General features: G+C 46.7%; 1 protein-coding gene across 1 annotated transcript in view; it reads left to right on the forward strand.

Moving 5' to 3' along the window:
• Positions 1 to 2,940: 2,940 nt before the first annotated feature.
• The window catches only part of LOC137522707 (immunoglobulin lambda-1 light chain-like), a 418,930-nt gene continuing 394,719 nt past the window's right edge, over positions 2,941 to 27,151 (forward strand). Inside the window, exons 1-2 of the mRNA XM_068242775.1 lie at positions 2,941 to 2,987; positions 3,130 to 3,442. Coding sequence (XP_068098876.1) covers positions 2,942 to 2,987; positions 3,130 to 3,442 — 359 coding nt within the window. The 5' untranslated portion in view covers position 2,941. The remainder of the gene's footprint in view (positions 2,988 to 3,129; positions 3,443 to 27,151) is intronic.

Raw genomic sequence — 27,151 nt, forward strand, 5'->3', positions numbered from 1 at the left:
AAACATCTTGCGTGTGTATACATCAATCAGGTAGTGTAATTAGTGTACTGATTCACACTGACAGACCAAACTCACACCGCTGTTTGTGTAGTGATGGCCGTGCTGGACTGGTGCGCTCCATGGCGAGAGTGCAGGCGATGGCAGTTTTCAAGCCCATATGGTCGCCGGGCTGAGGTAGCTCAATGACAGAACAACAGTGACTGTCCAGCTAATCGAATTTGGTCTGTCCACAATGAAGCAACGACCTTATTATCTTGGGTGTGCCCCAACACACTCATATAGCCGCCGGTCATTGCTTCATTGTGATACGCAAGCCCCTTCACCGCGGCAAGGTAATGATCACAAAGGGGAATTGACACATGTACATGCCTTTTGTTTTGTTGTTGCAGCCGCAGTGCAGTCAGAAAAATTAGGCAGGCATGTACACGCACCAGAAAAAAATATTATTGTTTTTGTTAGCGGCCGCTGCTAGCAGCGGCCTTAAAAATTCAGGAATCCACCTGGAGTCCTGTACCCTGTTGGTGGTGGCGAATAAGGCAGTCAAGCGGCCTGCAGGCAGAGATGCTGTGTGGGGACCGACTTAGTGGGGTAGGAAGTCACACAGCGTGCAGACAGACATGCTGTGTGTGGGGACTGACTTAGTCTTCGGGCAGGCCTGACAGTGCTTTGCAGACCAGGCATCTGTGATCAGATGGACCCTTGACCCAACGATGTGTGCCAGAGATGACACCACTTGCCTTTCAACATCACGGTACAGTTTGGGTATCGCCTTTTTTGAGAAATAATTGCGGCCTGGTATCTTCCACTGCGGTGTGTGGCTTTGCTTTTGCGTGCTGCTTTTCCTCAGGTGGTCATCCCATTGCAGTTTGTGCTTTGTCATCATGTGCCTTCGTAAAGAAGTTGTCCCTGCGCGGGTCTTGGTCTTTCCACGGCTCAATTTTTTGTGGCAGAGAGTACAGAGGGCATTGCTCTCATCTGAGGCAGACACACAAGAAAATGTGTACACAGCTGAGCCCTGGGATGATGGCACTTTGGTGGTGGTGGCGGCCGACTGAGTGTTAAGTGGGGTGCCAGAATCAGAGTAGGAGGAGGAAGATATGTCACGGTTCGGTGCGGAAGCTGAGGAAGATGAGGTATTCTGTGTTAAATAGTCAACTACGTCCTGACAATCTTGGGGGTTGATGGCACGTGCCTTCTGAACACTGTACTTTGGTCCAGGGCGACACACGAAATCACGATAGCATGACCTCGAACAGACCTGCCGGGTGGCCTGCCTCTGCTTCTGCCTGTTTTGTCCATATTGGGGGGGGGAGGAGGAAGTGAAAGGTATGCACTGACTTGACTAATACAATGTGCAGCCACACAGGTGCAGTGAAAGGTATGCACGGACTGGTATCAATACAATGTGCAGCTGTCACACACACAGGACAGTGAACAGGTATGCAATGACTGGTATATAAAACTGTGTGCTGTCATGCAGGTGCAGTGAACAGGTATGCACGGACTGCTGGTATAACAATGTGCAGTCACACAGGTGCAGTGAAAGGTATGCACGGACTGGTATCAATACAATGTGCAGCTGTCACACACACAGGACAGTGAACAGGTATGCAATGACTGGTATATAAAACTGTGTGCTGTCATGCAGGTGCAGTGAACAGGTATGCACGGACTGGTATTACAAATGTGCAGCTGTCAGACACACAGGTACAGTGAACAGGTATGCAGTGACTGGTATATAAAACTGTGTGCAGTCACGCAGGTGCAGTAAACAGGTATGCATGGGCTGGTATTACAAATGTGCAGCTGTCGCACACACAGGTACAGTGAACAGGTATGCAGTGAATGTTCTGGGCCTGGCACAGTGTAGCAGTTAGCAAGGGCCAGCTGCAACAGACAGGGCTGTATATGCAAGTGTCAGTGGGCCACACAAAAAAACAAAAAAACACATCACAAGAACATTAGCTCTCAAAAGAGCTGTTTTGGGGTGCTTTTTAGCAATAAATATCAACAAGGAGCAAGCTAACAAGCCTAAAAAGAGCCTAACTACTAAGTTTTCCCTATCTCTGCAGCAACCTCTCTCCCTACTCTCACTGATTCAGCAGCAGACTGAGTGAGAAAATGGCCAGCGCTGCTGCCTTTTATAAAGGGGGTGGGGGGGCTCCAGGAGGGAGTGCAGTTTTATTGGCTGCCATGTGTCTGCTGACTGTGATGTAGAGGGTCAAAGTTTAGCCCAATGAAGTAGTATAGGGGCGGGTCAAACTCGCATAAAGTTCGCGATCGAACGCGAGCCCGCAATGTCTGTGCGAATAAGTTCGGGCCATCACTATTATGGTGCCCATACACGATAGAATAAAAACGTTCGATTTTCCCGTTTATTCAATCTAAATGATGAATGAAAGTTGAAAATGTTTTTTTTGCAATCAAGAAATGTGAACGATTATCCCATTTTTTCGAGAAAAATCTGATCGCACATGCTGGGAAAATCTTTATATTCGATCTAACGGAATAATCGAACTAAATTATCTAATCGAATAAAAATGAAAAATTGTACCATGTATGGGCACCTTAAATGAGACAACATACCAGGGCCTCTGTGGCCTTTCCAGAAGTCCGACCCTGATTAGCCTCTTTATTACAAGTGATCTGATCAGGGGCATAACTAGAAATCACTGGGCCCCCCTGCAAAACTTTGGATGGGGCCCCCTCCTGCTAAATCCCCTCCCCCGCCTTTACTCTCCTTGCCCTTAGTTGTCAGTGTCTCAGGATGGGCCCCATATGGCTTCTGGGCCCCCTGCTGATGTATCCCTTGCAGGGTCTATTGTTAAGCCCCTGGATTTGATCTGATAAGTGAGATTGTATTTGCATATAGGAGGACCTGTCTCTGATGCAAGAGACATTTAAGGAGACAGTGATTGGCTGTAAGGGGAACATCTACAATATGGCCTGGACTGACCTCTTTGTTGCACTTGCGCTTTTTTACACAAGTAAGAAAGGAATATTAGAAATTTGTGTGTGTATGTATGTGTAATCACTGTTCTGTATATATATATATATATATATATATATATATATATATATATATATATATATATACTCTAATACAATGTATTTCTCTTTGCCATGTAGGTTGTGGTGCTCAGCATGTGCAGCTGACCCAGGAACCCCTGATCAGTGCTTCTATAAATCAGAGGGTCATCTTATCTTGTCATCTGAACACAGGCACCGTAGCTGAAAATAATTACCCTTACTGGTACCAGCAAAAACCTGGCCAGCATCCTCGTGTAGTGATACATAATACCAGTGGGCGTCCAACTGGGATCCCCAACCGATTTTCTGGCTCTAGATCTGGGAATTATGCCTACATGAGCATTTCAGAGGCACAACGTGATGATGATGCCACTTACTACTGTCTAATGTGGTATAACAGTGCAAAACAAGCTCACCGTGGTTAAAACTGCTGAGTAACCCAACAAAAACTCTCACACACACTGCACCTGCTGTATGGCATCTCTAGTATTAAAGCCACAAACTTAGAAATAAACACTTTTATTTTGTGATTTCTCTGCATTGATTCTTAGGCATTGTCTCACACATAGGGCTCTATTCACAAAACCTCTCATAAATGTCTTATTTATCACCTAATTGATAAAAAAATAACCTTTCAGCACATTTACAAGCAAAATAATCACTCAAAGCAAGTTGTTTCCGATTACATTTATTTCAATATTACTTTTCTTACCTTAATTATTTCATATTTTTGCTCTTTGGAAGCTTAAAAATGTAACATAGATACGGTGAAAACAGGTGAAAAAGCTTTGTGAATCATGCTCATAATTCTTAACCACTTCCCCTCCAAGGGGTTTTTCCCCTTAAAAAACCAGAGCAATTTTCACCTGTCAGCGCTCCTTCCATTCATTCGCCTATAACTTTACTACTACATATCATAACAAAACAATCTATATCTTGTTTTTGTAGCCACCAATTAGGCTTTCTTTGGTGGTACTTTTTGCTAAGAATTATTTTATTTTAAAAATGTTTTATCAGGAAAAAGAAGAAAAAAAATCATTATTTCTCAGTTTGCGGCCATTATAGTTTTAAAATAATACATGCTACCAGAATTAAAACTGACATATTTTATTTGCCCATTTCAAATTTTTCCCTAGTACAATGTATGGCGCCAATATTTCATTTGGAATTTTCAGTTTTGCGTCCATGCCTGATTACAAGCCCATAATTTATAAAGCTATAGTAATATACCCTATTGACGTACTTATTAACAAAGTTAGGCACGAACCACATTGCTGGTGGTTCGTGCCTAACTTCCCAAGCAGTCCCCCGGGCAGCCACTTCCAGTCATATTTTTAACACTTTAGACCTCTTTCACATAAGAATAAATGACAAGAAAGAACGCTCACTGTACGAAAAAGTAAAGGAGCACGGCCCACTGGAATAATCTCACCTGTTATGTTATGGCTCATTATTTCAAACAGCCTTGCGCTAGTGATGAGCTTGAACTTTGCATAATCGTATTTTTGCATCATATTTCGCAATTACAATTCTCAATCGTGATGCAAATTGTAACTGTAATCAGATACTCTAATTTCACAACTGCACGTCATTTCACATAATTTCATGCCGACGTTAGCGGTTATATGCAAAGCCCCGATACATGCTATCCTCACCAAAATTGCTGCGTGTGCAGCAAGGGAAAAATGTTTTTTTAAAGTGGGTAAACTTAGATTTTCGCGGGTTTTCCTTTGAATTTTTCAAATCAATTTTCTAAAAAAAAGACGTCTCTTTGAAAAAAAGCAAAAACGGAAAAAGTTCCGCACAAAATCTTGTGTTCAATCGAGTCCCAACTTTATTGATACAGGTAAAAAGCCATACAGTCATGGAGCTGACATGTTTCGGACCTTAATCATAGCACAAGTTCATGTTAAAAAGACACAGTGAATATAAAGTCTAAAACCCACCCCCAACACAGGTGAATCCAATCACACTCTTTTCCTGGTTCACACTCAAGAGTGGTGGTAGGTGTGGCTAAAATGTAAGGAAGGAATCGATAGTATTCCCCTTAGTTAAAACCAAATTAACGCATATGAAAAGGATACAAAAAACACTTGATACAGCAGCAATAGCAGAAATTAATTGATTAGCAAGACACCGGTCGATCAAAACCTCAAAACTAAACAAAAACAGAAAAAAGGAAGGGAATTCAACTGATGAAATTTAAATCCCATCTGGTATTAAGTCCATGCGGTGAGCGTGTCCCTAGTATGGCGAGGATGACAACTATTGGCCCTGAGTGTAGTATTACCACTACAGGGTTTGCTTCCAAGAGATCGAACGAATCCCGAGACCACTGAGAGGTGGCGATTGGAAGAAATTGTTACTCACCAGGGAAGCTTTTTGGATCTTCCAGTTAGGAACACGCTCACCGCATGGACTTAATACCAGATGGGATTTAAATTCCAGCACTTGAATTCCCTTCCTTTTCTCTGTTTTTGTTTAGTTTTGAGGTTTTGATCGACCGGTGTCTTGCTAATCAATTAATTTCTGCTATTGCTGTATCAAGTGTTGTTTGTATCCTTCTCATATGCGTTAATTTGGTTTTAACTAAGGGGAATACTATCGATTCCTTCCTTACATTTTAGCCACACCTACCACCACTCTTGAGTGTGAACCAGGAAAAGAGTGTAATTGGATTCACCTGTGTTGGGGGTGGGTTTTAGACTTTATATTCACTGTGTCTTTTTAACATGAACTTGTGCTATGATGAAGGACCTGTGAGTCCGAAACATGTCAGCTCCATGACTGTATGGCTTTTTACCTGTATCAATAAAGTTGGGACTCGATTGAACAAAAGATTTTGTGCGGAACTTTTTCCGTTTTTGCTGCATATTTGGGTCAAGTCGCCTGGTTCCAGCACCATCTTGGTGTCCGAGGTGTAGCGGAATCCACCCACTTGCTACTTCTTTGAAAAATAATAATATTTTTTTACTTGTTCCCACTATTTGTTTGAACATACATATGAATATTGGTGATGATAGCATGTGTAGGGGTTTGCTGAAGACGACATGAAATTACGCAAAATTACACATAATTTAACATAATTACGAATGGATTACGCAAAATCAATTGAATATCCAAATCGTAATTAAATATGGCCATAAATTGCTAAATTTTATGCGAAATTTCAAGTAATCATAAAGTGACAGGCAGCCTATTGGGCCAATCAGAGTGCAGGGATAACGTCTTTTAAGGTTCTTGGACCCGCAGGGACTCAGGGCAAGATGAGTGGAGCTCTCGTTATTTGCAGGGTGAGCGGGTGTAATTTACTAGCTGTTGCTATGCTGTCCCGCAGCATAGAGTGCGCTGAGTGCCCGCTCCCCTGACTGCGCCTGATTACACAAGCTACGCTGCCATTAGCGCGCGTAGCGTGCAGGGGATCCCACATTAAGTGGCGGTTATTCACTAGCGCACATAACAGTAGGTAACTCACACTGTTACACTGCGCTATGGTTAGTGAATCAAGCCCATGATGCTTAAAGCGGACCTGAGCTAAAAATGTCCTCTTGCCTCTAAATGATGCGCAGCATAATGACCTTTTACAGCTGATACAAATCATAAAATAAATCTGCACTGTTTCTACTTCCTGATTCATGGAAGCAGACATATGGATAACAGCCAGTGCTTTCAAATGAGCTTATCTCCCATATCTGCCATGGCAGTCAGGTGACACAGGGGAGAGATCAGATTACAACTTGTGATTGAACACAAAAGAGGGGGAACTAAACTGACTAAACTCTCTAAATACATACAAGGTGCATTTCTTTCTGTTTTTTTTTTCTGTCCTGTGCAAGAGTTCAGGTCCACTTTAATGTTATATTTACCATGAAAAACTTTGCCATTAGCCTCTGTATTACAAGTGAACTGATAAGTGAGACTGTATTTGCATATAGGAAGGACCTGTATCTGCTGCAGGAGACATTTAAAGGAAACCAGAGACAAAATACATTCAAAGTTTTATACATATCTGGGGCTTCCTCCAGCCCCATCCGCATGGATCACTCCCACGCCGCCATCCGCAGTCTTCTGTCTTCTGTACTAGGTCCCGTAAGTTCCCGTAAGTACTGCTGGCGCAGACTGGCCAAACTTACGGGTCCTGGTACAAGACGGAGAAGACTGAGGACGGCGGCGTCGGAACGATCTGTGCGGATGGGGTTGGAGGAAGCCCCAGGTAATGTATAATACTTTGAATATACTTTGTCTCTGGTACACTTTAACCTCTTGAGCCCCAGAGGTTTATACCCCCTTGTGACCAGGCTATTTTTACAATTCAGCCCTTCACAAATTTAACGGTTTATTGCTTGGTCATAGAACTTAGCACCAAAATGAATTTTACCTCCTTTTCTTCTCTCAAATAGAGCTTCCTTTTGGTGGTATTTTATTGCCGCTGCTATTTGCTGTTTTTTTTATTTTAATCAAAAATGATTGAAATTTTGTTAAAAAATATACATACAAATAAGTTAATTGGCTTTCCCCTAAATTGTCCGTAGACTAAGATACATACACTATACAATACATACATAGACATATGGCTATGGCAGGGATTAGATTGTGAGCCCCTCGAAGGGACATTTAGTGACAAGACAATATACTCTGTACAGTGCTGCGTAAAATGTCAGCATTATATAAATAAGTTTTATTAAATAAATAAAATAAACAGCCTGCCAGCTCCGAACGCTGGCTGGAAGGCTGATCGCTGGGGTCTGCTGCATAAACTGATGGGAGCGCGAGCTCCCGTCAAGTCTCGTTCCTCGCGAGATGACCCATATATGCGTCAAGGAACAAGGGAGCCACTGAGCTGCCACCATTCCACGTTAGGCGGTCAGCTAGGGAGGGAGTGATCAGTTTTAAAGGGAACATCTCCAACATAGCCTGGACTGACCTCTTCATTGCCCTTGTGCTGCACAAGTAAGAAAGGAATGTTAGCAATTATGTATCTTCAGATTACATATTTTATATTAATAGAATGTATTTCTCTTTGCCATGTAGGTTGCGGTGCTGTGGTGCAGGGTACCCAGGATAATCAGTACTTCTGTAAATCAGAGGGTCACCTTACCCTGTCATCTGAACACTGGCGTGTAGCTGAAAATAATCTTCCTTATTGACTCCAGTAAAAACCTTGCGAGCATCCTTGGGCATTGATATATGATACCAATGTGCTTCCATCTGGAATCCCCAACTGATGTTCTGGCTTTGGATCTGGGAATTATGCCTACATGAGCATTTCAGAAGCACGGCCAGATGATTATGCCAAATACTACTGTCTAATGTGGTATAACAGGGTGACACAAGCTCACTGTGGTTAATCACCCCCGAGAACCCCAACAAAAACTCACACCCACGTTGCACCTGCATCACTTTTATTAAAACCCACATTCTCCTGAGCCTGAGTCCTGAGCATTAAAAATAAACTATTTTATTTTATGTTTTTTATATTACAAATTAGTCATTGGATTTTATGCATAATACTTGACATATTTTAACAAGTAGGTTATATTTTTACTTTTCTATGGCAATATGCTGTTCCCTGTAGTGATATACATTAGACATTATGCAAGAACAGTTCAGCTGATGATCTGGAAGCCCTTTAGAAGCCATCTCCTGAAGAAAAGACTTCCTCAGCTGTGGACCACAACCTTCTCAGGAAACCCTGTCTTTTGTAGCTCAAACCAATGTTGCAGCTGCTGCTGATGATGCATGTCGTCAGCTTCTCCACAGCACAGGCAGACCCTAGATGTCCAGGTTTGTAACAGTTTTAGCACTTGGGAAGTTAGCTGATCCTGGCTTGGTGCTAGAATCTCCAGGTGCAAGTCACTCAGTGACGTAGCTAAGGAGCTGTGGGGCCCGATGCAAGTTTTACATCGGGGCCCCCCAAGCATTCTGTACATAACAATTGATCGGCGCACCAAAACCTGCCAATGGCAACTACAGTGTCAGAGGTGCAAGAAGGGGATGGGGAACAGTTTGTTAATGATTACCACTATTCAAAGTATCTATAGAAGTTATTATTATGAGCACAGGACAAATAGAGAGTTAATACTGTGGTTGAGGGAGGGCCCCTCTGGTCCAAGGGCCTCGATGCTGTCTCAACCTCTGCACCCCCTATTGCTACGCCCCTGTGGTCACTGGTATACTTGGCTTACTGGTGTAGAAAGTGAAGGGCATGGTGCTGGTGGTTCCCCTCCTTTTGCAGCTTGATATCTAAGTAATTACATAGGTATCTACTATTTCTGGTGCAACTTTGGCAGAATCAGGCCTGTTCTCTAAAATAAACTTTGAGAATTAGGTAGGATATATGTGCAAGTATTGGTCCTAGATCATAGTCATCTGAGGGCAACTATGAGTCTTGTCAGTTCTTAAGTCCACTGCTGAAATGAGTGTATGTAGGTCCTTTCTGCAGGGGCTTGAACTTTTTGTGGTATACCTCAGGGGTTGATTTAGTATTTAGCAATTATTGATTATAGAATCCCTTATGGCTGCATACTGACCATCCTCCTGTGTTGGAAATTCCACAAAGGTTTCCAGTGGTTTGAATCTAAGCAATGCCATGAGTTACCAGGTCTACTGCTTCTGGGGCAGGTGGTACTAACAGCACATTTTCTCACAATATCCCAGATAGATAACAATGTCATTGTCCATGACTGGAAATATAACAGCAGGTCTTACAGCTGAAGGAACTTTCCTGTTTTCAGGGGTACTGTGCAGTCAGTTTTGAAACTATAGTTTGAGGTTAGTCATCTTTGGGCTCTGCCAGCAGGCTGCCTCTCTCTGATACCTCTCCAATTCTTTCTTTGGGCAACCACCCACTCACCATGGTACTTAAAGTGAACCTGAAGTGAGACCTCCCCTTTCATGCTGGGTGTCATTCCAGCGCCATGCCCAGTTAGGCCAGAAACCCTCTAGGACCGATTGATTTTCTGGGCGCTTTGTGATTTGAAAACTCTTGCTAATGTAATGCTATGGGTGTGATCCCACATGAGCGATGTTATTTTATACAAATCTCCCATAGTATTGCATTAGCAAGAGCTTTTTCAAATCACTAGCGATTAGAAGTCGCTCCTAGTGGGTTTCTGGCCTTAAACTTCTTTGGCCTGATAGGTTGAGTAGCACTTTGGTAGTGTTTGGGTAGCCTTGAAAAGTTTGTGCATCTCAGAGTACTCCAAAGATGAGCGCATCCGCACTGGGCATGCATGACAGATGCGCTCATCTTCAGAAGTCCTTGGGGTCGTGAGTACTTTTGAAGTCTTCCTGAAGACTACTAAAGCACTAGCAGATCGACGAAGTTTAACCAGGTTCAGTGCCAGAATGAAGAGAAGCATGGAGGAAAACAGCCCTAACTGAATCAGGGCCAAAAGTGGACTTCCATCTTTAAGTAAACTGAATTATTGGACCAGATGATCTCATATTTAACCACTTGAGGACCACAGTCTTTCTACCCCTTAAGGACCAGAGCCTTTTTCTCCATTCAGACCACTGCAGCTTTCACGGTTTATTGCTCGGTCATACAACCTACCACCTAAATGAATCTTACCTCCTTTTCTTGTCACTAATACAGCTTTCTTTTGGTGCTATTTGATTGCTGCTGCGAGTCTTACTTTTTATTATATTCATCAAAAAAGACATGAATTTTGTCAAAAAAATTATTTTTTTTACTTTCTGTGCTGACATTTTTAAAATAAAGTAAAATTTATGTATACATTTTTGTCCAAATTTATTGTGCTACATGTCTTTGATAAAAAAAAATCCATTCAGTGTATATTTATTGGTTTGGGTAAAAGTTATAGCGTTTACAAACTATGGTGCCAAAAGTGAATTTTCCCATTTTGAAGCATCTCTGACTTTTCTGACCACCTGTCATGTTTCATGAGGTGCTTTTCATTTCTTCTAACTTGCGACAAAAAAAATGAAATCTGCTACGGACTCACTATGCTCCTCTCTGAATACCTTAAAGTGTCTACTTTCCAAAATGGGGTCATTTGTGGGGTGTGTTTACTGTCCTGGCATTTTGGGGGGGTGCTAAATTGTAAGCACCCCTGTAAAGCCTAAATGTACTCATTGGAATTTGGGCCCCTTAGTGCAGTTAGGGTGCAAAAAAGTGCCACACATGTGGTACCGCTGTACTCAGGAGAAGTAGTATAATGTGTTTTGTGGTGTATTTTTACACATACCATTGCTGGTTGGGAGAAATATCTCTGTAAATGACAATTTTTTGATTTTTTTTTTACACACAATTGTCCATTTACAGAGAGATTTCTCCCACCCAGCATGGGTATGTGTAAAAATACACCCCAAAACACATTATACTACTTCTTCTGAGTACGGCGATACCACATGTGTGGCACTTTTTTGCAACCTAGGTGCGCTAAGGGGCCTAACGTCCTATTCACAGGTCATTTTGAGGCATTTGGATTCTAGACTACTCCTCACGGTTTAGGGCCCCTAAAATGCCAGGGCAATATAGGAACCCCACAAGTGACCCCATTTTAGAAAGAAGACACCCCAAGGTATTCTGTTAGGAGTATGGTGAGTTCATAGAAGATTTTTTTTTTGTCACAAGTTAGCGGAAATTGACACTTTGTGAAAAAAAAAACAATACAAATCAATTTCCGCTAACTTGTGACAAAAAATAAAATCTTCTATGAACTCATCATACACCTAACAGAATACCTTGGGGTGTCTTCTTTCTAAAATGGGGTCACTTGTGGGGTTCCTATACTGCCCTGGCATTTTAGGGGCCCTAAACCGTGAGGAGTAGTCTTGAACCCAAATGTCTCAAAATGACCTGTGAAATCCTAAAGGTACTCATTGGACTTTGGGCCCCTTAGCGCAGTTAGGCTGCAAAAAAGTGCCACACATGTGGTACTGCCGTGTTAAGAAGAAGTATAATGTGTGACACTTTTTTGCAGCCTAGGTGCACTAAGGGGCCCAACGTCCTATTCACAGGTCATCTTCTATGAACTCGTCATACACCTAACAGAATACCTTGGGGTGTCTTTTTTCTAAAAAGGGGTCACTTGTGGGGTTCCTATACTGCCCTTGCATTTTACGGGCCCAAAACTGTGAGTAGTCTGGAAACCAAATGTCTCAAAATGACTGTTCAAGGGTATAAGCATCTGCAAATTTTGATGACAGGTGGTCTATGAGGGGGCGAATTTTGTGGAACCGGTCATAAGCAGGGTGGCCTTTTAGATGACAGGTTGTATTGGGCCTGATCTGATGGATAGGAGTGCTAGGGGGGTGAAAGGAGGTGATTGATGGGTGTCTCAGGGGTGGTTAGAGGGGAAAATAGATGCAATCAATGCACTGGGGAGGTGATCGGAAGGGGGTCTGAGGGGGATCTGAGGGTTTGGCCGAGTGATCAGGAGCCCACACGTGGCAAATTAGGGCCTGATCTGATGGGTAGGTGTGCTAGGGGGTGACAGGTGGTGACAGGAGGTGATTGATGGGTGTCTCAAGGTGTGATTAGTGAGGGGAATAGCTGCAAGCAATGCACTGGCGAGGTGATCAGGGCTGGGGTCTGAGGGCGTTCTGAGGGTGTGGGCGGGTGATTGGGTGCCCTAGGGGCAGATAAGGGTCCAATCTGATGGGTAGCAGTGACAGGTGGTGACAGGGGGTGATTGATGGGTGATTAGTGGGTATTTAGAGGAGAGAACAGATGTAAACAATGCACTTGGGAGGTGATCTGATGGCGGGTCTGCAGGCGATCTGATGGTGTGGGTGGATGATCAGATTGCCCGCAAGGGGCAGGTTAGGGGCTGATTGATGGGTGGCAGTGACAGGGGGTGATTGATGGGTGGCAGTGACAGGGGGGATTGATGGGTGATTGATAGGCAGTGGTGCTCATCTGAGCTAGGATATCCGAGGACCGAGATACTCTGATAGCCTAGCTCTTTTTGCACTATTCGAGCTCGAATACCGAGCTCGAATAGTATTAGCTATCCGGGCTGTGCTATCCGAGCGCACTCGGATAGCAAGCAGCTATCCGGAGATATCCTAGCTATCCGAGCTCGGATACAGGGCCGGATTTCTGCAAAGGCCACAAAGGTCACGGCCTAGGGCGGAAAAAAATCAGAAGGATAAAAGGGCGGCAGGACCTGAGAGAGATAAGAGGCTGCATGTCAAAATAAATCATTTCTCCTGCTCCAAAGCGCCCCGGCTTTGCTGCACACACACAGTCAGAATTCCAGAGCTCCGTGTATTTTCCTTACTTCGTGGGGTGCGATGAGACAGTGCTATCTACTGAACATACACGCTTCAGTTTATTGCCAGGGGTGAGAGAAACATGGATCACAATGTAGACAATTTCTGATCCAGTAAAAGTAAACATTTTAACAGAATTATTTCCACTTTACAACTCAAGCTGGGCTAAACAATGTATTGCTGGTGAGATTCTGTTAATGACTTGAGCCATTCCTTCTCCTCTCTCCCCCTGGATTGTAAATCTTAACCACCTCGGCGTTCTGATTCCCAAGGATTTCTGTGCAAAAAGCGGTACATTTAATTTTCAGCACCTTTTTCCTGTAACTTACCAAAATGAGCCAAGCAAGAGTTTAGTATACATTCTGAGTATAATAAAAGTGTCAAACACTAATTCTTGTCAAAAATAAAATAAAATTTATGAATAACTAACTGAAATACCTTGCATTTTTCCTCAATGCAGAAATATAAAGAAAATGCAGAAATAAATAAATCAATGCAGAAATAAATAAATGAAGGCAGAAACAAAATTATACAGGCTACAAGTGTACCTTAGAACACTTCTTTAGTGTGGTAGATCTTGAAGCATGGTAATGCGCAAAGTGGCACGTCACAATCTGGGCAGTAAGTGCGGGTCTCCTTCCGCATCTTTTTGCCATCCTTGTCCTTCTTATTGCAGCAAACAACGCACCTTCTTGTAGGGTTTGCTTTCTGTGGGGTCGGTGGCAAGTACTCCACAAAGTGTCTCCCTGAAAGCCGTGCCGGATTCACGACATATGATGCCCTGCGCCCCGGTCTAGATGTTGACTCTGGTGCGGGGTACTTCGTGCAGATTGCTTCCGTCAGCTGCCAGACAAAGTCATGGTGGGGTACAGGCCTTACACACCTTTTCTTGTAGAGCACATAGCCATTCCACAAGCACTGCTCAAGTAAGTGGCGGAAATTTTTTTTATAATATTTCCGCTGCTGCTTGCGGACAGCCGGATAGAAAGTCATGGCTCCATCAGCCCTGTCCACACCCCCCATAGTGTTGTTATAATCCAGTATGGCTTTGGGTTTATCCACCTCCTGTTTACTCCTGTTGGTGGTGCGGACAGTCTCGGCATTATGAATAGTGCTGAGGACACAGACATCACGTTTGTCCTTCCACCTTAGAGCCATCATTTTGCCTTTCTGCCAGGCAACGACCTCCCCCTTTTTCAGCTTCCTGGCAGAAAAGGCCGGCGGCAGATTCCGACGGTTAGCCCTCAAGGTACCATAGGCATCGGTTTTATGCTGGACCAGGTAATCAAAAAGTTCAGGGGAGCTGTAGAAATTGTCTGTCGTCAGGCAGTACCCCTGATCCAGCAATGGCTCAATTAGGGTTAGGACAGAGGAGGTGGCACACCCAAACTGGCTGAACTGAGGGGCAAATTTGGTGCCTTTGCCCGTGTAAATTACAGAGTTCCAGATGTACCCGGAGTTTGCCTCACAGAGCATATACGACTTCACCCCAAAGCGTGCCCTTTTTGAGGCAATAAATTGCACCCAGCTCAGTCTCCCCTTATATGCCATGAGGCTTTCGTCAACCGTGATGTCGCGATCTGGAACATACACAGCCTTGAAGTTCGCAACAATCATCTGGTATATGTCCCAAATTTTTTTCAGCTTGGGTGCGGGATGGGTGGCCTCATCAAACTCCTCGTTGTTTCCGAAGTGCAAATACTTCATGATGAGGGTATACCGTGGCTCGGACATAACAGATCCAAAGAAGGGCGTACTGAGGATCTTATTAGTGGTCCAGTACCACTTCTGCAGCGGCTTACCAACAACTCCCTGGAGGATGACGAGCCCCAGGAACACCCAGATGTCGTTGCTGGTCACAGGTTCCCACTTCCTGCTCCGCGAGAACCTGGGTAGAGAAGATCCCTGCTGATGTTGCGCTGCATAGCGATTCGTCTCCTCAACAATCCTGCGGATGACGTCAACGTCATCAGTCAGGAAGAGCTCCAGAAAGGACAGCGGACTCTCGTCGCACGCGATCTTCTGCCCGGGTGCCCCTGTGAAGGGGAACCTGGGTGGCGGAGCTTGAGTGGGGCTCCCCAGCTCACACCAGGTGCGTGCGACCGTCACTGGCTCCTCGGCTTCCTCATCACTGGTCTCCGTCTCCGAAGACAGGTTACCGGGAACATCGCTGTCTGTCGATTCCTCTAGGAGCTCGTCTTCGCTGTCGCTTGCCTCGAGGACATCCAACAACTCCTCATCACGCACACGCCTCCGGGAGGACGAGGCCATGACCCCAAGCAGGGTACGGGGTCACGAGCAGCGACAAAAAAAAAAAACAAAAAAAACCAGCAAAAGCAAACGCACAGGGATCACAGCGTCTTGAAAAAGACGGAAAGCAATACGCAATCTGACAGTAATATGAACGAAGCTAAGGCTGGAAAAAAAGCAGTAATCGCACAGAAATCGCACAGAAATCACAGATGATAGCTGTAAACAGACTAACACTGGACGCTGAGGACTCTGAAAGAGGGAGAGCCAGTAACTGTTCAGGGCTTTTATTGAGAGCTGACAGGTGTTTGTGTTTGTGCAAACAACTTTTTGAATTACTGTAGCATGATTGGATTACATAGAGTTTGTGTACCTATGTAATCCAATGATGCAGTCGCCGCGACGGACACTAGGGGGCGCAGGAGCCGGCGTCAGAGGAAGTGGCTGGGCTACGCCATCTTCCCTGACTGCCGGATCTCCATAGGCTTGCGGAGAGGAGGGGAGCAGGGACCGGAGGATCGGGGGAGCCTGGGGAGCGGGGACCGGAGGATCGGAGGAGCCTGGGGAGCCTGGCGCCGGCGATCAGAGCCAGCAGGAGGGAGAGGGAGCCCCGCAGCAGCCGCAGCAGCACAGAGGAGGCGGCGGAGATCACGCTGTGCACGCTGGTGAGTGGGGACAGCGCTGGACGAGCTGAGCTCGTCCTAAACACTAACAGCAACTTTTTCTTGGACGAGCTCAGCTCGTCCAGAACGCTAGGGTGGTTAAACAGATAAGGGGTTTTTTTCCTTAGAGAGATTTATGGCAGCCCCTTCTAAGCTAAATCTTAACCCCTTGCTGGCTCATTTTAAAGGCAGCAGTAGTCTAGTATGAGATAGACAACTTCTCTATAATTATAATTACAAATGTACTGTTGTATACTTTTGTATTGTTACATTCTGTTTTGTATACCAAAAGTAATAACATACACTAAAAATTAAAAAAATATATATTTGTACCGTGTTGGCAAACAGTAAAAAAAACACCTGTGAAAGAATCAGTACAATAAATACTATAAAATAAATGCAACAGATCTGTGATTACAGAAGAGCAGAGAGGGAGATGAATGCCGCTCTGCTACTTCATGCCTGGTACACACCATGCAATTTGCCATCAGATAGATGGGTTCAAATTGATTATTTCTGACAGGTCTAATCTGATTTTCGGAAAATCGATTCAACCCATCTATCTGGTGCGTACCAGGCATTAGGGACTCACTGCTCTAACAGGAAAAACAATCATTCATCATTTTTCAGAGAGAAAACATTCATAGGTATCCTGCAAACAAGTGATCGTTAAGTCTCATACACATATCAGACTATAGTCTTTGGAAAAAGAAAGATCACAGTCCAATCTTACCACCCTTCATGTAGTATGAGAGCCATACCTTCATAGTCTTTTCTATGGAGCTGAACTCCCCATCAGAAAAAATCTTTGCAAGATTCTGCACACACAGATGCTGTACAGACACAAAAGATCAGTATCTGCAAAAGATCTGTTCCTGCCACAGATCCGTTCCTGCAAATTGCATTCATAGTCTATGATGATCTGCAGATATCATAGACTATGAATGCATTTTGCAGGAACAGATCTTTTGCAGATACTGATCTTTTGAATGTGTACAGCATCTTTGTGTGCATAGAGTTGAGCTGAAATTTTAGTAATTTCGCATTACTAAAATTACGCATGCGAAATTTGCGATTACGATGCGAAATTACAGTAGCGTAATTGCCATTAAAATCGTAATTGAAAATACCGTAAGCGTAATTTTCAACGCGTAATTTCGCGTTTCGTTCATGCCGTAATTTCGCATTAAACGCTACCGTAATTTCGCGTTAAACCCTAACGCTTCGTATAATATAAAAAAGCCGCCGACTTTAAGGGTTAATAGCAAAGCCCCCTTAAATGCTAAGAGCCTCAAATTTAGAGAATATATTAAGGAGATCAGGAGGAATAAGAGGAAATTTTTTTTTTCAAAAAGACATTATAGTTTTTGAGAAAATCGATTTTTAAGTTTCAAGGGCAAAAATGTCTTTTAAATGCGGAAAATGTCAGTTTTTTTTGCACAGGTAACAATAGTGTATTATTTTCATAGATTCCCCCAAGTGGGAAGAGTTTTACTTACTTCGTTCTGAGTGTGGGAAATATAAAAAAAAACGACGTGGGGTCCCCCCTCCCAGACCTCTTTAACCCCTTGTCCCCCATGCAGGCTGGGATAGCCAGAATGCGGAGCACCGGCCGCGTGGGGCTCCGCACCCTGACTATACTAGCCCGCATGGTCCATGGATTGGGGGGTCTCGGAAGGGGAGGGACAGCCAAGCTTTCCCCTCCCCCTCCGAGCCCTTGTCCAATCCAAGGACAAGGGGCTCTTCTCCACCTCCGATGGGCGGTGGAGGTGGAGGCCACGATTTCCTGGGGGGGGGGGGGGTTCATGGTGGAATCTGGGAGTCCCCTTTAAAAAGGGGTCCCCCAGATGCCCACCCCCCCTCCCAGGAGAAATGAGTATAGAGGTACTTGTACCCCTTACCCATTTCCTTTAAAAGTTAAAAGTAAATAAACACACAAACACTTAGAAAAAGTATTTTAATTGAACAAAAAACATAACCACAAAAAAAGTCCTTTAATATTCTTAATTAACCATTAATACTTACCTGTCCATTTAAATAAATGATCCCTCGAAATAGCCTCGGAAATGTTCTATCAGTTACAATGTAACAAAGTTATTACAATGTAACAACTTTGTTACATTGTAACTACGCCGCACCCGACGTCACTCGCCGCCGCCACATACGCGTCTGCGCTGCACGGACCCGACAGAGCTCTGAGCTATATAGCTCAGAGCTCTCTAAAGCATCTTTGTATTTGGGCTCCAAGGAGCCCCATTGGTCCTTAGCAGACCAATGGGGTTCCTTCTGATTTGAAGGAACCCCATTGGTCTGCTAAGGACCAATGGGGCTCCTTGGAGCCAAAATACAAAGATGCTTTAGAGAGCTCTGAGCTATATAGCTCAGAGCTCTGTCGGGTCCGTGCAGGACGCTAAGTCCCCGCCGGCTCCGCTGCCCTCCCCGCCTCTCCCACATGTCACCCACATGTCACCCACATGTGGGTGACAGATGTGGGCGGGGTGGACAGCGGGAGCTTCGGGGACTTAGCGTCCTGCACGGACGCGTAAGTGTATGCTGCGGCGGCTGAGCGGCGTAGTTACAATGTAACAAAGTTGTTACATTGTAATAACTTTGTTACATTGTAACTGATAGAACATTTCCAAAGCTATTTCGAGGGATCATTTATTTAAAGGGACAGGTAAGTATTAATGGTTAATTAAGAATATTAAAGGACTTTTTTCGTGGTTATGTTTTTTGTTCAATTAAAATACTTTTTCTAAGTGTTTGTGTGTTTATTTACTTTTAACTCTTAAAGGAAATGGGTAAGGGGTACAAGTACCTCTATACTCATTTCTCCTGGGAGGGGGGGTGGGCATCTGGGGGACCCCTTTTTAAAGGGGACTCCCAGATTCCACCATGAACCCCCCCCAGGAAATCACGGCCTCCACCTCCACCGCCCATCGGAGGTGGAGAAGAGCCCCTTGTCCTTGGATTGGACAAGGGCTCGGAGGGGGAGGGGAAAGCTTGGCTGTCCCTCCCCTTCCGAGACCCCCCAATCCATGGACCATGCGGGCTGGTATAGTCAGGGTGCGGAGCCCCACGCGGCCGGTGCTCCGCATTCTGGCTATCCCAGCCTGCATGGGGGACAAGGGGTTAAAGAGGTCTGGGAGGGGGGACCCCACGTCGGTTTTTTTTAATATTTCCCACACTCAGAACGAAGTAAGTAAAACTCTTCCCACTTGGGGGAATCTATGAAAATAATACACTATTGTTACCTGTGCAAAAAAAAAACTGACATTTTCCGCATTTAAAAGACATTTTCGCCCTTGAAACTTAAAAATCGATTTTCTCAAAAACTATAAGGTCTTTTTGAAAAAAAATTTTTTTCTCTTATTCCCACTGATCCCCTTAATATACCCTGGGAATTTGGTGTTCCTAAACTTTAAGCAGGCTTTGCTATTAACCGTTAAAGTCGGCGGGTTTTTAAATGTTTACATTTTTCCTTTGAAACTTTAACATCGATTGTCTCAAAAACTATAAGGTCTTTTTGGAAAAAAAAATGTTTCCTCTTATTCCTCCTGATCTCCTTAATATATTCTCCAAATTTGAGGCTCTTAGCATTTAAGGGGGCTTTGCTATTAACCCTTAAAGTCGGCGGCTACCTAACATTGATCCATGCGTCAACTTTTCCGCTTCGGAAGCATGGCCATACGCATTAATTTCGTAATACCCGTTGCAATGCGAAAATTACGCGAAAATTACGCTTACGCGAAATTTCGCGAAATCCTTCTTCATTACTATTATGTACTTACGGCCATAAACGTAATTACACTAATTACGCGAAATTTCGCGAAATCGTAATTACGCCATTAGGCTCAACTCTATGTGTGCAGCATCTTGCAAAGATTTCTGTCTGATGGGGAGTTCAGCTCCATAGAATAGACTGTGTAGGTATGGCTCTCATACTACATGGAAGGGGGTAAAATTGGTCTGTGATCTTTCATTTTCCTAAAGGCTCATACACACATCAGACCACAGTCTTTGGAAAATGAAAGATCACAGACCAATTTTACCCCCTTCCATGGAGTATGAGAGCCATACCTACACAGTCTATTCTATGGAGCTGAACTCCCCATCAGATAAAAATCTTTGCAAGATGCTGAACACGTTCAAAAGATCAATATCTGCAAAAGATCTGTTCCTGCAAAAGATCCGTTCCTGCAAAATGCATTCATAGTCTATGATATCTGCAGATCCTCATACACACCTTGTTTAACAGACAATTATCTGCAGATCAGACAATCATCTGCAGATCTAAAGATCCATCCTGGTGGATCTGATCTGCAGATGAATGTTTGTTAAACAAGGTGTGTATGAGGATCTGCAGATATCATAGACTATGAATGCATTTTGCAGAAACTGATCTTTTGCAGGAACAGATCTTTTGCAGATACTGATCTGTTGCATGTGTACAGCATCTTTGTGTGCAGCATCTTGCAAAGATTTCTATCTGGTGGGGAGTTCAGCTCAATAGAATAGACTTTGTAGGTATGGCCCTCATACTACATGGAAGGGGGTAAAATTGGTCTGTGATCCTTCATTTTCCAAAGACTATGGTCTGATGTGTGTATGCACCCTGAGTGTGTGTGTGTGTGTGTGTGTGTGGGGGGGGGCGGTTGGTGGTACCGGGCCTAGGGCACTGGGAAGTCCAAATCCGGCCCTGCTCGGGTAGCGTCATTAGCTCGGATAGCGTCACGTCAGACGTCACCTCGAGTCCTCACAAGCGAATCAGAGGGCTCCCAGACCTCTGACTGCAGCCAATCACAGAGGGGGAGCTTGGCCAAGCACCCCTCTATAAATAGCGGGCGTCATGTTGCCTCACTCGTCCTGCTTGCGACTTACTGACTAACTGTACTGAAAGACTGCTCCAGTGCTTTTTGTCTGTGTGCAAGTGCATTTATTGTGTTCTAAACCTAGCGTTTTTACACTCCAACACTTGATATTCAACTGTATTGCTTTGTATTGTAGATAGATTGTATTTTAGGCAGTTTAGTTTGTGTGATTAGGGACTAGGGAGGGAGACTGTCACTGCTGCAGATGCAGCCAGCAGCTAGGCCCTGTGCCTAGGCAAGGCAGCCTGCCCTGCTCTTTGCTCTAGTCTCTAGTTACTTGTGCTCTCACCTGTCCTACTCCTGTACTACTTCTGTGTTAGATAGATTTGTACTATTTTGTAGTTAGCAAGGCCCAGCTTTACTGCTATACCTGTCCTGTATCTGCTCTCTGTAATCTAGTCACACCTGTTCTATTATTTAGCTAGATTCTTCTATTGTTTAGTTAGTACTGTAGTGTACTCTAGTCTGTGTATAGGGACCGTCCGTCACCGCGTTACCTAGGGTCTTTGTGTGGGCAGTGCACGTCTGCGCTGTCTGCACCCTCTCGTTAGTGCTAACCCCGTCCTATTTGTTTATATTACTTCTATTGTGTATTCGCTGACTTGTACTGTACTGTAGTCTGTGTATAGGGACACCGTCAGTCAGTGTCAGCTAGGGTCTTTGTGTGCGCAGTGCACGTCTGCGCTGTCCGCACCCTCTCGTTAGTGCTACACCCGTCCTATTTGTTTATATTACTTCTATTGTGTATTCGCTGACTTGTACTGTACTGTAGTCTGTGTATAGGGACACCGTCAGTCAGCGTCAGCTAGGGTGTTTGTGTGCGCAGTGCACGTCTGCGCTGTCCGCACCCTCTCGTTAGTGCTACACCCGTCCTATTTCTTTATATTACTTCTATTGTGTATTCGCTGACTTGTACTGTACTGTAGTCTGTGTATAGGGACACCTTCAGTCAGCGTCAGCTAGGGTCTTTGTGTGCGCAGTGCGCAATCTCGTGTTAGCGCTACACCGATCTCTGCTGTAGAGTACACCTGTCCATCACCTCACACACCCACCACCACCACCAGTCCCACCCCATTAAAGTACCCCACTTGTCCCACCCGCCTATACATAACTTTTTTTTCATTTGTATAATATTAAAAATATACAATGTCTGGCACTGGCAGCTGTGGTTTGGGCAGGGGCAGCAAGGGCAGCAAGGGCATCGGCAAGAGAGGAGGTCGTGGGCGTGGCAGCCGCGCCACCACTACCACCACCATGCGCAGTTCTGCGTCTGCACCAGTTGCTATTCCGCCATTAGCCACTGGCCATGGACGCCTTGGCTGCCCAACAGCTGGGAGTCACGCTGCAGAGACACAGCAGCAGCGTGTGGCGCAGATGTTTCTCCCACCGCCAGGTCGTAGCCGTCCTATTGAGGAGAAGGACGCAGACTCTGTGGTGGAACTGATGGTGGATGAGCAGGCCACCATTAGCTCTGGAACCGAGTCCTCCACCCCCGCCACCACTCCTGTTCGCAAGAGCAGCAGCAGCTGCCCAGCACTGCCTGGGGAGGAGGAGGAGGAGTGCAGTACTCCAGCCCCAGCGGGCAACACCAGCACCCTGTCACTCAGCAGCACCTTCTTCTTATCACCAAGCACAGCGGGGCTATGGAGTGCTGTTGCGGCAGAATTGGAGGAGGAAGAAATGTTGATGGGCACTTTGGGGGATGATGCTTTGGACAGTCAGACAGTGGTGACTGTCCCTCAGCCCATGCATGCAGAAGGGGAGTTTGTGGGGTCATCCCAGCAGGACATGTTTGCGGAGGGGGAGGATGATGATGACAGGGTGAAGGACAGAGACTGGGTGGCAGATCCTGAGGATGTCATCAGCTCTGAGGAGGAGGATGCGTCTGTGGGCCTTGCTAGAAGGATCAGCATCGCAGGCATAGGCAGGATCAGAAGTGGGCGTGGTATGCAGGCCACACAGGGTGCTGATCCGGAGACGGAGAGTTCTGCCAGGGCCACCAGCCGCACCAAGAAATCCCCCCCCCCCAACCACCACAGGGAGACCAGCGGCAGCAGCACCTTCCAGCCGAAGGGGCAACTCAACCTCCCCAATTTGGAATTATTTCACCCTGCCATATGTGGAGTGCAAGTATGCCACCTGCAACCAGTGCCGCCAGCAGCTCAGCAGAGGGAAGGAGCCCTCTGCGTACGGCACCACCTCTCTGGTCAACCATCTGGCAGGGAAACACTTTCATGAGCATGAAGAGTTCATGAAGTTGAAGGAAGCTGGCAGTGGCAGTGGCAGCCCGCCACCACTGCGAAGCCGTCGGCAGCAGCCACCCGCCCTCCTCCACCTCCTCCAGCAGCACCAGCAGGAGTGCGTCAGAAACGCACTGCTCCTCCTCCCTCTGCAACTCCTGCCGCCGACACTGAGGCCTGTTCTGGCAGCCAGTCCTCAGTGGCCTCCTCTGCTCCCTCCACTGATTCCCGTGCCAGCAAAATGCGTCGCCAGACCCTGCTCAGCGACACCTTCCAGGGGGTGGTCAGGGTTCTGCCCCCCAGTAGCCGTCGCGCGCGTCAGCTGAACAGCTTGCTGGCACGGGCCATGTGCTCCCAACTCCTGCCTTATTCCCTTGTGCAGGAGGGGAGCGACATGCGTGCGCTCCTGATGTGTGCAGCCCCCGATTGGCCAATCCCCAGCCGACATTATTCTGCACGCACGGCCATCCCTGCACTTCACCGCTCTGTGATGGCCAATGTCGGGGGAGAGGGCTGGATCACGGGGTGGGTCAACGGGTCCACGTCACCATGGACTCGTGGAGCAGCCGGTTTGGGACAGGCCGCTATCTGTCCTTCACCGCGCATTGGGTCAGCTTGATGGAAGGGGGTGAGGAGGGGGGAGCAGCATCGGGCACTGTCAGAGCAGCAGCAGCAACAACGCAGTGGGTGGTGTCACCATGCAGGGTCAGCGGAATTGCAGCAGGTTCCTCTGATCTGCTTCCATCCTCAAGCACACCAGCCCAAACCCCCTGCCTCAGCAGCAGCGTGAAGCCCCGCCACTGCCAAGCGCTGCTGGAATTGGTCAGCCTGGGAAAGACCAAACTGATGGCGAACCATGTCCTGGCCAAACTCCGAGAGCAGGAGAGGAATTGGCTGACCCCCAGAGGCCTCAGAGTCGGAGAGGTGGTGTCCGACAATGGGGCAAACCTGGTTGCTGCAATCAGCAGGGGAGACCTGACCCACATCACCTGCCTGGCGCACGTCCTGAACCTGGTAGTCCAAAAGTTCCTGCGGACCTACCAGGGGATGGACCGACTCCTTGAGGCGGCAAGGAAGGTTGTGCGTCATTTCCGGCACTCGCCTGCAGCCGTAGCGAGCCTGGAAGAGGTGCAGAAGGAGCTGCACCTGCCACAGCACCGGCTCATGATCGATGTTCCAACTCGCTGGAACTTCACCCTGGCGATGTTGGAGCGTCTGGTTGAACAGAGGCAGGCTGTCAGCCAGTACCTTGCACGAGCAACAGTTGCTTCCATCACTGCAACTGGGCGTGCCGCCACCAACCTCCCGTCCATCATCTCCACGGAGGACTGGGGGCACATGCAGCAGGTGTGCTCAGTCCTGGCACCCTTCCTGCAGGCCACCAACATGGTAAGCAGGGACCATGCAATGGTGTGCGAGTGGGTACCCTTGGTGTGTGTGCTGGACAGGGCCCTGTATGCACTGCTGGAAGAGGGAGCGGCAGTCTTGGACCAGCAGGAGCTGCAGGCAGCTTCACAGGCCACCTCTGAGGAGGAGGGCTTGGAGTTGGTGGAGGTCCCTGACCTTGCTGCTGATGAGGGGGAGCAGCAGAGCGCAGCTGGACTGGTGTGGGGGTGGAGAGAGGATGAGGTGGAGGAGGCAGAGGAAGAGGAGGACAGCACTGTTGGCTCTGGGGCTGCCGATGATGTGCTAGCAGACGTGGCCAGACTCTTCCCAATGGCAGCGCACATGCTGAGGTGCCTGCGCAAGGACCCAAGGGTCATCCAGATGAAGCAGAGGGAGGACATCTGGATCTGCATGATGCTGGACCCACGTCTGAAGGGGAAGCTCAGCCAGTTCCTGCCTGCAGGAGGAGACCGTGCGCAACAAATAAGGGGTTTGCAGCTGTCCCTTGTTGAGCGCTTGGAGGAAGCCTTCCCTCAGACATCCACCCCCACTGTCCAGCCAGCACAGAGGCAGCAGCAGGTGCCTGCATCCACCAGCAGCAAGCGCACGCGCACCACAGACCTGCTGTCTCTGACCAACGAGCTCTACATGAGTGTAGAGCTGCCAAGGACTAGAGAGGAGGTGCCTGCAGCAGCATCCTTCTCCAGTCACAGGCAGCGCTTGACCCGTATGGTGGCTGACTACATGGGGTCCTTCAGCGGGCTTGACAGCATTGCCCCTGTTGATCCCATGGAGTATTGGGTCAAGCACCTGCCGATCTGGAGCGAGCTTGCGCAGTAAGCCCTGGAAGTGCTCTCCTGCCCCCCTTCCAGCGTACTGTCAGAGTGTTGCTTTAGTGCAGCCGGTGGAGTCGTCACTGAGAAGCGATCTCGTCTGTCTCACAAGTCTGTGGACAGACTGACGTTTCTCAAAATCAACCAGGCTTGGGTGGAAGGCGAATTCCTGGCCCCTGTTGGCGACGAGAGGGGGACATGAAGTGGCGCACACACATTACACCTGCTGCTGCTGTATTTCTTCCTACTGTCTGTGTCTCCACTGCCAGGGAACACATTACAAGGTGCTGCTGCCCATGCGCCACCAGCTACTACGCTCAAAAATATCTGCCTGCCCTGCATTATTTTGAAATTTTTTTTTTAATTATTTTAGAGGTGTCCGGGTTGAAAACTGTGCTGTCCCAATTGTGCATTGGACACAATGTGGGCTTCACGACCGCTGTCTGGAATCTCATGCTGTTTATTTACGGCCCTGGAACCACCGCTAGGAACCAGGGCCTATTATGTCTCGCTGCCTGCCCTCCTGCTGCCTGCTGCCAGTCTGCCACACTCATCCTCCTCACGCTGCCTGCTGTTTTATTTCTTCCTGCTGTCTGTGTCTCCACTGCCAGGGAACACATTACAAGGTGCTGCTGCCCATGCGCCACCAGCTATTACGCTCAAAAATAGCTGCCTGCCCTGCATTATTTAAAAAAAAAATATATTTTAGAGGTGTCCGGGTTGAAAACTGTGCTGTCCCAATTGTGCATTGGACACAATGTGGGCTTCACGACCGCTGTCTGGAACCTCATGCTGTTTATTTACGGCCCTGGAACCACCGCTAGGAACCAGGGCCTATTATGTCTTGCTGCCTGCCCTCCTGCTGCCTGCTGCCAGTCTGCCACACTCATCCTCCTCACACTGCCTGCTGTTGTATTTCCTCCTGCTGTCTGTGTCTCCACTGCCAGGGAACACATTCAAAGGTACTGCTGCCCATGCGCCACCAGCTATTATGCTCAAAAATAGCTGCCTTAGCCTGCCCTGCATTATTTCGAATTTTTTTTTTAATTATTTTAGAGGTGTCCGTGTTGAAAACTGTGCTGTCCCAATTGTGTATTGGACACAAAGTGGGCTTCACGACCGCTGTATGGAACCTCATGCTGTTTATTTACGGCCCTGGAATCACCGCTAGGAACCAGGGCCTATTATGTCTCGCTGCCTGCCCTCCTGCTGCCTGCTGCCAGTCTGCCACACTCATCCTCCTCACGCTGCCTGCTGTTGTATTTCATCCTGCTGTCTGTGTCTCCACTGCCAGGGAACACATCAAAAGGTGCTGCTGCCCATGCGCCACCAGCTATTACGCTCAAAAATAGTTGCCTCACTGCCTGCATTATTTTGAAAAAAAAAATTGTAATTATTTTAGAGGTGTCCGGGTTGAAAACGGTGTTGTCCCATTTGTGTATTGGACACAATGTGGGCTTCACGACCGCTGTCTGGAAGCTCATGCTGTTTATTTACGGCCCTGGAACCACCGCTAGGAACCAGGGCCTATTATGTCTTGCTGCCTGCCCTCCTGCCTGCTGCCAAATGCCAGTCTGCCACACACACATTACACCTGCTGCTGCTTCTGCTGTATTTCTTCCTGCTGTCTGTGTCTC

Source organism: Hyperolius riggenbachi, chromosome 1 (genome assembly GCF_040937935.1).
Source record: "Hyperolius riggenbachi isolate aHypRig1 chromosome 1, aHypRig1.pri, whole genome shotgun sequence".
Classification (NCBI taxonomy): Eukaryota; Metazoa; Chordata; class Amphibia; order Anura; family Hyperoliidae; genus Hyperolius; species Hyperolius riggenbachi.